The 14,022-nt window shown below is 32.4% G+C and overlaps 1 protein-coding gene across 3 annotated transcripts; it reads left to right on the top strand.

Moving 5' to 3' along the window:
• The first annotated feature begins 1,761 nt into the window (after positions 1-1,761).
• On the top strand, positions 1,762-6,577 carry LOC125185682 (pectin acetylesterase 8-like). 3 transcript variants are annotated; one of them, XM_048083130.1, is made up of 14 exons: positions 1,762-1,961; positions 2,355-2,384; positions 3,258-3,397; positions 3,491-3,573; positions 3,692-3,821; positions 4,372-4,451; positions 4,609-4,698; positions 4,778-4,902; positions 4,984-5,041; positions 5,181-5,234; positions 5,347-5,424; positions 5,726-5,837; positions 5,964-6,103; positions 6,357-6,577. In XM_048083130.1, exons 3-14 carry the CDS (start codon positions 3,259-3,261, stop codon positions 6,444-6,446), a joined length of 1,179 nt encoding a protein of 392 aa, XP_047939087.1. In that variant the 5' UTR covers positions 1,762-1,961; positions 2,355-2,384; position 3,258; the 3' UTR covers positions 6,447-6,577. The 3 variants fall into 3 exon arrangements, with proteins under 3 accessions (XP_047939087.1, XP_047938388.1, XP_047939801.1); XM_048082431.1 differs by having other exon boundaries at positions 1,762-2,384; XM_048083844.1 differs by lacking the exon at positions 4,609-4,698 and having other exon boundaries at positions 1,762-2,384.
• The last annotated feature ends 7,445 nt before the right edge of the window (positions 6,578-14,022 follow it).

A 14,022-nucleotide genomic window follows, 5' to 3' on the forward strand; every position in this document is an offset into this window, starting at 1 on the left:
GTCGGCGACAATCATGTTGTGCAAGATTATGCACGTATACATGATATCGACCATATTCTCTATAAACCACTGTCGAGCCGGGGCTTTGATAATGTTCCATCGAGCTTGGAGAACCCCGAACGCTCTCTCCACATCCTTGCGAGCAGACTCTTGCTTCTGCGCAAAAAGAGACTGCTTTTCGTCCGTAGGCCTGTTGAACGTCTTCACGAAGGTTGGCCACTTCGGATAGATGCCGTCGGCAAGATAGTACCCCATTTTATACTGGCGATTGTTAGCGACGAAGTTGATGGCCGGCGCTTTACCATTCAGAACTTCAGCGAAGAGGTCGGAGTTGTTGAGCACATTGATGTCGTTGTTCGAGCCGGGGACCCCGAAATACGCATGCCAAATCCATAGCCGGTAGTCGGCGACGGCCTCGAGTATAACGGTGGGGTGGGTGCCTTTGTGGCCGCTCGTGTATGACCCCTTCAACGCCACAGGGCAATTCTTCCATTGCCAATGCATGCAATCGACACTCCCGAGCATCCCGGGGAATCCGTGCACGTGTTCGTGAAGACGGAGCAGAAACTGACAATATGCGGTGGTTGGCTTCTTCAGAAATTCGGCGGTGAAGGCTGCCCGGACGCCTTTGCAGAAGTTCAACAAACAAAGTCACCCAGTGGATTCTCCGACGTGCAGGTATTCGTCGAACGCATCCGCCGTTTGTCCAGTAACAAGCTGACGGATCGCCGCAGTACATTTCTGGAGCGTCGTGTGGCTAGGACGGCCAACGGCGTCGAACCCTTCTCTGAAGAACTCTTCCCGTGCCGCCAATGTATTCGCGATATGCAAAAATAGCGGGCGTGACATACGGAAACGGCGACGGAAGTAGATATCTCTCCACACCGGGTTCGGACTGAAGTAATCACGTTCCAACCTTGCGGCGGCTTCCTCCCGGTTACGGTGGATGTATGTCCGGCGTTGCCTAGGAGGCGCGGCGGCTTCCTCCTCCCTACGTCGATCTGCTTCTAGCGATTCTTCCATTATTCGACGCATTTGCTCAAATGGATCCATAATTGATTAAATTTGGGAGAAGAAAAAAATAAAGGAATGATTTTATAGAAGTGATTGGAGAGGAAAGAAAGAGAGATGAGAGGATAAATGTGTGTTTGTGTGTAATATGGAGAATGGAGAAGAGTATATATAGAATATAAAAAAAAAAAAAAAAATTAAAAATTAAAATATTACCGTTCAACGGTAATATTACCGTTTTTTATTTTTTATTTTATTTTTTTATTTTTTGAAAAATCTGATTTTTTTTAAAAAAAATTGAATTATTTCGTCATAAATCCGATGCCCACTCCCGGGTCGGCGAGTGGGCGTCACGCCACCAGCCCGCGCGCGCACGTGGCGCCGGGCGCGTGTCTCGCGACCTCGAGACTTGCCTCGCCGGGACGCGTTGGGCGTCGAGACATCTCGTCTCGTCGAGACGAGACGGGAGCCGCAACGCTGTCTCGATGCCGTGTCGTCTCGTCGAGACGAGATCGAATCCGCAACGAGGCAGCGTTGCGGATGCTCTAAGTATTTCACTATTTTTAACTTATAAAAATCTAAAATTTAACGAATTAGAAGCAGGACGCCAATCTCAATTATTGAAAGTGAGAAAAATACTTTTACAACTATTAGTCTTGTCTTTTACTTATTTCAGAACACCTACACCTTTTAGTTTTACATACAAATTAAATGTTCTATTTATTTACTCCCTTTTTTATTCTCATTTCTCACCTTCTCCTGTTAGAAATCATCTATAATTTGCTCCTCTCTTATTTTCTGTTCTTCGTATTCATTTAATCCTCACGTTATAATCGACAACTTCTGATTCGTAGATGACCAACGCTGCTTCTCCTCACTGACGTTCCGTTCCACCGCCCTGCCTCGTCAGTTCTTCCAGCTCTACTTCACGACCACAGCCAGCCGCCATCGTCGTCCACTGCTCTCCTCTACTTCTCTTTTCCTCCTTCATCTCATTTTCTTCTTCTCGCTTTTGTCTCACATTTACCTATTTTCCTTCACGCCAGTGAGATATCTTTCTCTCAAGTTTCCAAAATTTGTAAAATAAACTCAATATTTCTGGTGTTCAAATATTCAGAAATAGGAGCTAGCTTTTATATGTTTTTTAGATCACATGTCTCGCATGTGTTTTTATTTAAGAATTAAAAAAGGTAGCATTTTATATATATAAAAAAAATAATGTAAAAGCAGCACCACTTTTCCCGCCTAAATGCATCTTAGTAGCATTTTGGTGAATATCCATAGATTACACTATTTTTGGATTCATAAACTAATTGTAATATGTCTGTTTTCATGGAATGCAGTGCTCTTTTTTGTTGGAAGATCAATCACAGGTAATTTCGTGGCTTTTGTGTTGCGTTATTTTATTTTTATTTTATTTTAACTTTTTCATTAATTTCCATGGCATGTATAGTATAGGTGTTGGCATTTTCTCTGAATTCTTCATTTTAGAATTTAGAGGTTTTTTGTTCCATTTAGTCAAAATCTTAGCTGAATCGCATCTTCTTCTTCTCAAAAGAGAGAATTTTGCTTCGATGATTTTTTAAGGATTTAAATCGTTTAATTGTCAAACTAGTAGTAAAATAATTGATTGAACGTTGATAAGATAGAATACTACTATCATTTTGAGTAAGTCTGATATTAGGTTAGGACTTTATGGTTTTGTGTTGCCTAATTACAGTGTCCATTTGAGCTTCAATGAATCTAATCGGTTGGAAATTTTGAATACGAGTATACCACAATAATACTTTTTTGGATGATTTGTTAGGTTTGGATTCAATTTTTTTAAAAATTTATGGAGCATTTTTAAATCGGTTTGGATTAGTAAAAATTTAGTCCTAATCCAAATTTCAAAGTGGACAATTTTAAAAAGAAGCAGAGTAAGTTTTTTTGTCCTCTTTTATTATTTTAACCATTTAAATTGTGTAAAATGGCTGTAATTTCCCTCTTTCCTCACCCTTTAATTTTTGGATAAAATTAAATTTTAATTGTAATTTTAGAAACGGAATTAATATGGTCTGCAGTGGTAAAAGTGAAACTTTAAATTATTGGATAATAAGAGCAATAAAATTGACATGCATAAATTTTGGTGATCTGCCATGTGGTCCAAAAATTGGATTGGGTTGTAGCATAGATTTGGTGACTGAGAATCTTCAATCAATGATTTTGTAGTTATTTCTCATTAATTAATTCTTTTTTTTATGAAGGATGAATACTTGCAGTCAGATTAAGGCTATACTATGGTTGGGGATAGTGGTCTGTCTATTCACGTTGATCAAATCTCAAGCCACTGATGACCCATTACTCGATGTTATTTTCATCACTGATGCTGCAGCAAAGGGAGCTCGTAATAATTATAGTTTTCCAAGTTTTCCATTAATTTAATTATTATTAATAACATTTTATACTTATAATATACTCAAACAAATTTCTTTGACAGTTTGCTTAGACGGAAGTCCGGGAGCATATTATTTTTCCCCGGGATTCGATGATGGAGTTGATAACTGGATTGTTTATCTTCCGGTCAGTACTTAGCTTTGTTCGTCTATAACAAATAGTCACATTTTTTATTTTTATAGTATGATATTTAGTGTTGTTTGATAATTAATTCCTATTAATTAGAGTTTGGAATTTTAATTAGGGTGGAGCATGGTGTGGCTCAGTGGGTGGTTGCCTTGAAAAAACCAAGAACCCAAGAGGGTCCAACATAAATGCAGAACCTACACAATTGGCATTGCCTTTCTTAAGGCCAAACAAAACTATTAATCCAGGTAGTATTATTTAATTACATTTCAGTAATAATCAATTGATTTAGTTTTATCTTTTAAGTGTTATATGAGGTTCAATTATCATAATTATTGTTCTTATAAGTTATCGTGTTGTTATTTGCTCTTATCTTTTATGTTTGCTTGTTTTGTACTCCCTCCGTCCCAGATAATTCGTCCCAGTTTTCCATTTCGGTCCGTCCCACATAATTTGTCACACTTCACTTTTACCATTTTTGGTAGTGGACCCCATATTCCACTAACTTATTCATATTCACATTTTATTATAAAACTAATATATAAAGGTAGGCCCCACATTCCACTAACTTTTTCAACTCACTTTTCATTACAATTCTTAAAACCCGTGCCCGGTCAAAGTGACCCGAATTATCCGGGACGGAGGGAGTAGTAATTGTTTACTTTAAACCTTTTTATACATGAAAACAGTTTCTTACATGTGTTTATATGATATTTGCCTCAAGAAATTTTTAATCCCAGAAGAGGTATATCATATATGCGTACAACTGATTATACATTATTAATTGATTTGTTTCAGATTTTTACAATTGGAATAAGGTTTTCATCCTATACTGTGACGGTGCGTCGTTTATGGCAGATATTGATGCCGTCGATCCGGTATGTCTACTACAAATTAATTAGAAATAGTACAATTTTCATAACTTGAAAACATAATAAATAGTACTAGTGTGTGTTTTGTCTGATTTTTATTTTTTTTAAACCTTTTATTTTCATTAGATAGTTAGATTTATAATCAAAAAAAATTTATGTTTAGGAAACAAAACTCTACTTCAGAGGTAGGAGAATCTTCACCTCTGTAATTGAAGAACTCATGGCTACCAAAGGGATGGCAAATGCTGCTAACGTATGATTTTTAATAAAATTCGTTATTACTCAAAATTTATTGTGATTTTATCTTCAATTAAAAAGATTGTTCACGACAGGCTTTACTCGCCGGAGACTCGGCTGGTGGGTTGGCAACAGTGTTGAACTGTGACCGTTTCCGGTCTTTTCTCCCCAATGCTTGCCGAGTCAAATGCTACACAGACTCCGGCTTCTTCATACAAGCGTAAGATTCAATGAATACTTATTCATATACTAATAAAACTTGAATACATTTGTTTTAACATTTTATGTTTTGTCATTATAGGAAAAATCTCCCGGGAACCCTGGCCACAAACTATTTTGCCCCCATTGTAGCCTTTCATGTAAAAATTACTACTCCATATTTTATATCATAATTATATAATGCTTGTATGTCTCTAATATATAAATGCTAATTATCAGTATGAATATTGTTTTCGAGTTTCATCTATATTAACTGATTTTATGAACATTGTTTTTCAGGAATTAGCTGACTATTTACCAAAGTCTTGCACACAGAGACTAGGTGCAGGATTGGTAAGTGCTACATATATTACCCAATTACATTACTATATATATAGAATTTATTTTTCTCTCATCATAACATTTGAAACATGACTAATACTTGGGTGTCAAAAAACCATCTTAGTGCTTCTATCCAGAAAATGTGGGCGGCGACATCCAGACACCATTGTTCATAGTAAATTCTGACTTTGATACATATCAAGTAAGTTAGTTTACAATGATTTATAACATTATAGAAATGTGTTATGGGAAAATAAAAATAAAAAGAATATGATATACTACTCCACATTTTAAATATTTTATTTGTTCTGTTTCCGCTTATTCGGTAGTCTGCACTTTATTGGTGTTCTTTTTCTCAATTTGATACCCCATTGGAATTTTTAAACCAAAATATGCAATTAAACTATGATGTTTATGTGATTCTATTTTAAGATTGAGTAACAGATATTAAGTACTGTTTAAAAATATATTGATTTTTTTATGCATGGTTTAAACGTTTTCAGCTAGTCAATTTCATACATCCAAATCAGCCAGACGAGGAAGGATGGAAAAATTGCACTTCCACATTTACCGGACTTCGGAACTGCACAACCAACCAATTACAAATCATAAGGGGTAATCCAAATTTATTACTACTATTATTTCAACTTTTACTATACTGTATTGTTTCAATTATTTAATATATATAGTTTTTTTTATTTAATTTTATCTTTCATAGTAATCGTTTCTTTTTAATTTTAGATTTTCGGACCACATTTCTAAATACATTGGAGGGTCTCGATGATAATCCGTCACGAGGATTGTTTATTAGTTCATGCTACGTTCATGATATTATTTATACTCCAGGGTCATGGCAAGGAACACCCACGTTTCAAAATAAGGTAAAGTATGATCTCAAAATAGTGTTATAGGATATAATAGTGAATAGAGAAGTTGAATTGCTTGCATTATCCAGAAAATATATGTCTAATACATATAGTATAAGTTTTCTCTAAAATTAAATTGGACATATCTCCCGGCGTAAAATAAATACTCAAAATTGTTTGAACTACTTTTGTATTTATTTGTATAAAATTATTTAAAATTATCTCATGCTTAATATATATTCATACTTTTTATGTTGGTGATGTACAGACAATTCAGCAGGCCATTGGAGATTGGTATTTTGAAAGAAATAGTGTTCAAATTATAGACACTGAACATTCAAGTCCTATTAGATGCTAGTACATGCAAATCTCGTGCAATAACTAGAGAATAGTTTGATGATATTTGGAATGTTGTTTTATAAATGATGTATTTATTTCATAAAAAAACTACTATTATTTAAGGTTGACAGTAGTATGTCACTAAAGTTATTCCATCCCTTCTTTATTTATTGATCCGACAACATCGTTTACCTTATTCTTTATTTTAGAAATAACACTCACAGCCACCGCCTATTCTCATAAATACTATAAATATTCATCTTCTTTTTTATTTTTGTTGAATTCTTATTTAAATTTATTTATATGTATTCTAATAAACTATCATCAATGATCGAACTGAAAATGCTCTATGAATCATAGAGCATAATCTGTCAAGAAAATGCTCTATGAATCATATCATCATATCATAGACTATGATATGAGCATAATCTATCAAGAAAATTAAAGAACTCTTGACTACGAGTATAAGCTATTTATCGGATGAATGATCATGCAAGTTATGTATTGAAATCCAATACTTAAGTTGATGGAGAGTGTTATAAGATATGTTCAAATAAGAAGAAAGACATGAATAGATTTATTTAGATTAATTATAGTACTAACTTATCTTGTATAAATACCTAATAAGATTAGGTATATATATGTAAGATTAGGAATATGATTATATCTTCCCTATATTAAAGGGGTCATGATGAATCATGCCATAACCCAGTATAATAAATTATAGTCTTTAGTTCTTCCAGTTTGCATTAGTATTTTAATTTTCACATTATATTTTCCAACAGTTTCGAATGCAATTAATCCCTAGGATTGAACCCACTGAATTAATTACCGATACAAAATAAATAACTTACGCTACAATAAAGTGTTGGCTTCATGAATTAAATAATGTTGCAATTAATTATCATAACTTCCATCAAACTACTATATAAGAATGTAAATACAGCTAGAAATATTCAAAACAAATATGTCAACCAAATCTATGGCAATAATTCGGGCTGCAACTTTGTTGGTAGTAATTGCAATTTTTGTTGTGATGGATACCCAATTTGCAACAGCACAATGTCTAGATCCTACGCCAGAATGTAAGATTGAATTTCAGAATAATTTATGTAAAGATGTACTTGACCCAGTAGTCTTATCTAATCCTTGTTGCATCTACATTCTAAATAGAAATTTTAATGAATGCTTCCTTAATGTAATCACTAAGGAATACGCAAATCTTCACCTTTGCGACTTGCCCTTCACAGACCTAGTTGATAGGTCTAAAGCTTTATGGGACTATTGCTACTTTGGTTAATAATTATACCATCCCAATCGATTATTAATTTTATTATGGATGTAACAGTAATAATAGTTGTAACAATCACCAAGAGGTGACATTGTAATAGCTTGGATTGAAATGTTTGTAATAATCACCCAGAGGTGACATTGTGATACGTGAAAAGGAGTGAAGAAGAAGATAGGTTAAATGGTTAATTGAGCTGTCAATTAGTTAGCTGATTAGTTAGCTGAGCTGGCAGCTTATCCTAATAAAAAGGGTCTGTAATCACAATTGAGATTTTATGTTTAATGAAATGAAATCTATCCTTCTCTGTTATCTCTCTATCTCTCTCAATATGCTGTAACCGCCGGTGAGCTTCACCGGCCAGGCTCCGGTACCTTCTTCGGTGGCTGTTTCGACCCCAGCCGCCCTAGTCCGTACCACATTGTAATACGTGGCGGACGCATGAATTTTATACTGGGGGTCCAAATTACATTAGCGATAGTTGCATATTTTTTAGTGTCGACGATTATAGAAACAACCCGAGATATTACGAAGCTGCGAGAGAGATGAATAGTTTGAGATGCATTTTTCTCCTCGTATGTGCTGCTTCGTATTTATTAGTTACTACATTTTCTCTTCTTCGATACATTTTATATTCCCTCCGTCCATAAAAAATTGTCTCATCTTTGGACGAAAGTAAGAGAGATGAGAAAAAAAAAGATAAAGTAGAAGAGGGAAAGTAAAAAAATAAGAGAGAAAATGTGAAAAAGTGGATAAAGCATGAAAGAAAGTTTCTATTTTTGAAATGAGACTATTTTTCGTGGATGGAGTGAGTATTTTTATTTGATCTTTCAAGCCCATATTTTTTGCTTTGGATGTCTAGGTGAAAAAATTGCTCACAATTAAAAAGAAAGAAATAAAAAATTAGTGAAAAAATTGCTCACAATTAGAAAGAAAGAAAACAATTAAACGCCAATAATTAGAATTGAACAAGAAATGCAAGCAAGGAGATTCGAACGCACAATTGTGCTGACTCAATACTTGAAACATATTTTCTAATTATACATGATATAGTTAATAGCAAAATGGGTGGGGGTTCCAAGGAACCCAATGCCCCCCGTATAGGTCCGTCCCTTATTATAATAGCTTGGATTGAAATGTGTGTTTGAGTTTTTTTATTCCATTAAAAAGTACTCTATTCGTCTCATAAAAATATAGAAAATGGGTATGTCACGGAAATTAAGATAAAATTAGTAAAATAAGAGAGATAAGGAGAATGGTATGGTAAAGTAAGAGAGGGGAGGAGAATGAAAGTTAAATAGTGTTAGTGTATAGTGAGACCTACAATATTAAATTGATATAATTTTCTAAAATTGGAATTCACATATATTTATGGGACAGACGAAAATAGAAAGTGCGCATATTTTTATGAGACTGATGGAGTAAAAGAAAACGGACTTTTTTTTGTAAACGGAAGTCACTAAAAGCATATAACTATATTTCTACATCAAGATGACCAGGAAAAATGTCGGAAAATAAAATAATAAATATTTATTTAAAGAAAAAGTAATCTAAAAATCTTCTACTTTTTAAAATGTACGAATAAGACTACATAGAAAGTTGACGGTTCCAGTTTAATTACCGATATTAACGTATGTCATTAATATTAGATGAAATTAATTTTGTAGGGAAAGGTTTGATTTGATCAATTTGATTTTTTATTGTTCCTCAAAAATACCTTTTAATTTCGTTGTTTAAAACATTAAAATTGCAATAAAATATGTATTTATAAATTTTACCATATTATGTTTGCTTGTTCATAATAGTCATAAGGTTAACTAAAAATGTGTTCATAGTCATAATGCCATTTAAAAAACCACGTACATGTCTTAACTGATCACTTTTCTATTCACTTCTTAATAAAGCATTATGTGTTTATTTAATAAGTAATCGACTCGTCCCAAACTACTTATACTATTTTATTTTAAGTACTGGGATTTAATAATTATTATATTAAAATTAATTAAGTGTTTATTTATTAAGTGATCTCTCATTACATTTAAAATACAAATTTAATTATAATAAAAAATTAATTTCAAAGTTACAACATAAAATGAAAAATGTTAGTAACATTGGATGCATCATGCATGGGATATAGTGAAATCCACAAAGCCCAAATATTTTTTATTTCGTCCACACTTGATGGCTCTTAACAGCAGCGACACCTTTCCCTACCGTCAAACTCCGCTACGCCAGCGCACCATTCCAAAACGACAGAATGTCATATTCGAAAACCCTAGATTCCTTAGTTGAAATCGTTGACAATGAAACACAATTTATTCAGTAAAATGTCTCGTGAGTTCAATTTGTCATGCGAATAAAATATTAATTCTCTTAAAAAAGATCGGTGATTGAGAAAGAGAGCTGGGAGATAGAGAAGAATTCATTGCAATAAAATACTTAAGATTTTAAATAGATGCAAGTGTAACAAGGCGTAAAATTAGTAATGACTAATTTGCTATTAAAATTTCAATTTTATGTCCATATACAAACAAAAGTCAAATAGCTGATCAAACTAAGACAAAAGTCTGCACATCATTATTTGCAGGCTGTAGTGAAGTGAGGAAAGACCTCGATATCCAATTAGCCATGGTCGACCAACTTTTATTTTATTTTTATTAGTTAACTTATTGGTTTTAAAAGAGTACTATATATTTGAATTTAATAATCGCCAAACTTGATTCTGCCATAGATTCAGCACATTGATTTGGTCGATTGAAAGAATAGACTAATACCAAGATGCTATTATTAAAAAGTTAGGTTTAGAAAAAATTCACTTTTATCGAATGTAGCTTTAAAAAATTAGTGAGTTTAACATACTTTATTTTTATTCTATTATGAGGACACTAATAAATTCATCTATGATGCAATCATTTAATTCTTTTGCTCGTTTTGTGAAATGTAATATTCATCATTTATGTACTTGAAAATAAAGACCATCCTAGTTTTAGTAAAGTCAGGTCTATATATCAGTATTAGGTATGAGTGAAGATCTATGGAGATGGAACAGGACATGAGGCTGAATATACAAAAATATAATTTCAATATTTACCAATCTTAGACTAAAATAAAAAACTAAGTATTTCACTATTTTTAATTTATAAAAACCTAAAATTTAACGAATTAGAAGCAGGACGCCAATCTCAATTATTGAAAGTGAGAAAAATACTTTTACAACTATAATTGACTAAAAACACAACATAGATGTTAATCTATTTTATGGTGTGTTTGTAATCACAAATATTGAAAGAGTGAGAAAAATACTTTGTTAGAATAATCTGATTGACATAAACCAAGTATAGAATGTATATTGCCCAACTTTATTTTTCATTGAAATATGTGTTTGCCCATTTTGCAGAAGTTGATTAAGATATGATATTTATGAGATGTGCAAACACAATTATTTTCAATTTTACAGCACATGGTGTGATTGGTGTATGCAGATTTTGAGGATTGAAAAAGTAAGTATGAGTAAAATTAGAAAATTAGAAAATCAGAAATAGAAATATGATAATAGAAATAAATTAATGAATTCGGTAGAAATAAATTTAAATGGTGTTGGAGTTACTTTGTATTTTTCCTCTATTACTATTTTTCATGCATATTAAGATATTAAGTGTATAAATATATAGTCCACCCCTAGAGCTAAACTGCTGCACTCCACCTTTCTCCCTTCGGCCTTCACTTGCCTGTAAATTCTCATGCTTTTTTCATTACTACACTATTTTTCAATTAATAAACTAATTATAATATGTCCGTTTTAATTTCTCGAAAATGAACACTATTCAACTTAATTTACTTCATTATTCGATGAATATTCCTTGCACCCTAAAAAATAAATCACATTTGTCATTTTGGGATGTCCTTAAAATAGACCAGTTCTATTTTAAGGAAAATTTTCTCCTCATTCTCTACTAAGAATATTCCGATCACTTTTTCTTTCAATCTCTCTTTTACTTTACCAATCGTGAATTAAAAATCATATCGTTTTATCTATTTTTAGGGATGGAGGGAGTACTTAAATTAAATTATTGAATCTGAAAATTCGTGGAGTTAATTATGTAATTGTTGGAATTTTTTGGTTCACACCAGAATAAATGGATCTTTAGCTGCATTTTCATAGTTTGTAGTTAATATGTTTTCATAGTTTAATTCTGTCATGTATTTGTACAAGATACTTTTAATATTGCAAAATGCATTGGATCAAATTATATGTCCTCTAGTGTTTAAATTAACGTATAGAAAGATGGGGAAAATGTTAAAGTGGGACGTTTGGTATATTGAATTCCAAATTGATTTATCGGGTTTTCATTTTAGTATATTCCGCTATCTTTGTTTGAATGTCATTAACTCAGAGTCTATGCTCAAAATACTTCATCATTGTTTCGTGTTGGTATAAAAGTTTTATCATTATTGTTTCACTTTTTCATTTTAGTATATTCCGCTATCTTTGTTTGAATGTCATTAACTCAGAGTCTATGCTCAAAATACTTCATTATTGTTTCGTGTTGGTATAAAAGTTTTATCATTATTGTTTCACTTTTGTACGTCATGTAAGTTAAGACTAACATCGTTCAAACACATATGACGAAATGTATTAAACAAAACACGGATGTTTGTATCGTTTATGCAAACTACAAACATTTTATACCAAACTTTATTGCTTATTTCCTATAAGGGTTTTTCTCTTTCACTTTATTTGCTTAATATCGTAACATTATATCATAACACTACAAACTTAATTCATGTAAATTTACAATGAAACTGTAAAGTTGAAGAAAATCAATCACTTTTTATTTTTGCATACAAATGTTCTACTTCATATCGATAGATGTAGTCTTGTCTTTTATTTTTTTACTTCATTTTTTATTCCCATTTCTCACCTTCTCCTGTTAGAAATCATCTATAATCTGCTCTTCTCTCTTATTTTATGTTCTTCGTATTCATTTCTCATGTTATAATCGACAACTTTTGATTCATAGACGAACCACAGTACTGGTCAAACCGTGTCCGATTTTACAACAATGGACTTTAATGACATGGTAAATAGTCTAACGTCTACAAAATGGCACACAGAGTAGAAAAGACCATTGGTTAAAAAAAATATAATACCCCCTCTGTCCCACTAGAAATGAAACGTTTTCCTTTTTGGGTTGCCCCATTAAAAATGAAACGTTTCTTAAAATAGAAATAACTTTATCTCTACTTTTCCCTCTCTCTTACTTTACTCTCTCTTCTTTAACTCACAAAACAACACTACATAAAATCATGTGCCGAAAAGCAAACGTTTCATATTGATTGGGACGGAGGGAATATTAAATTACTAATTCATGATAAATATTGTCAGAAAAATTTCAAAAAGCTATACAATGATCTACCAAATACTACTCCAATAAAGTTGAAATTACACTATAAGTAGAAAAGATGATTGGTAAAAAAAATTAATTTTAAATTTTTAAATCATGATAAATTAAATGTTGCCAGAAAAATCACAGGAAAGAAGAAACTATACCTACTCCAATAGAATTGAAATTACACTAGAGAGTGACACCCAGTTTGGTGACCTAGGTATATGGATCAAATAGATAGTTTCTTATTATAGTAAGAATTAAATGCACTTTCTGAATTTTTTTTTATGTATGTATGCGTAGATTGGCAAAATATTCCCACGAATCAATATATGTAAATATTTCAAAATGATTCATAGATATACTCTAGTAAACTGAAATTCAAATTACTTCATATAATCATATTCCGATAGGGGGTGAGTGATCAATTGCTATCTAATTAGAGATCTCAAATTAAGACCAAATCTTAGTCATTAGATTAGAAGATCTAGTGGTTGAAATAATGTCACATGGACTATATTTTTAATTAAGAAAATTAATAAATAAAATTTGAGGATATTAATGTCAACTCTCTCATTAAAATCATCTTAAAACTTTAAATTTACGTAACTCTCTCGATTTAAATTATTTTTTCGCAAAAAATATATCAAATTAAAGATTATTTTATAAGGATTCCAACGAAAGGACACCTATTCCATCATGTGGGTAGGCAATGCAAGAGATAAGAGAACCATCATCGATGTGGGCCGGAAAGGACATCGGTCTTCCACTCGTGAGGTAGATAAGAGATAAAGAGAAACCATCATCGACTCGAGCTTACTCTGATATCATATTAGAAATGGGTCACTCACCTCTTAAAAGGCCTTATAAGAGGGAGGGTTATCCACACTTATATAGATTAGATGAGATCTTCACCAAGT

Source organism: Salvia hispanica, chromosome 1, assembly GCF_023119035.1.
Source record: "Salvia hispanica cultivar TCC Black 2014 chromosome 1, UniMelb_Shisp_WGS_1.0, whole genome shotgun sequence".
NCBI lineage: Eukaryota > Viridiplantae > Streptophyta > Magnoliopsida > Lamiales > Lamiaceae > Salvia > Salvia hispanica.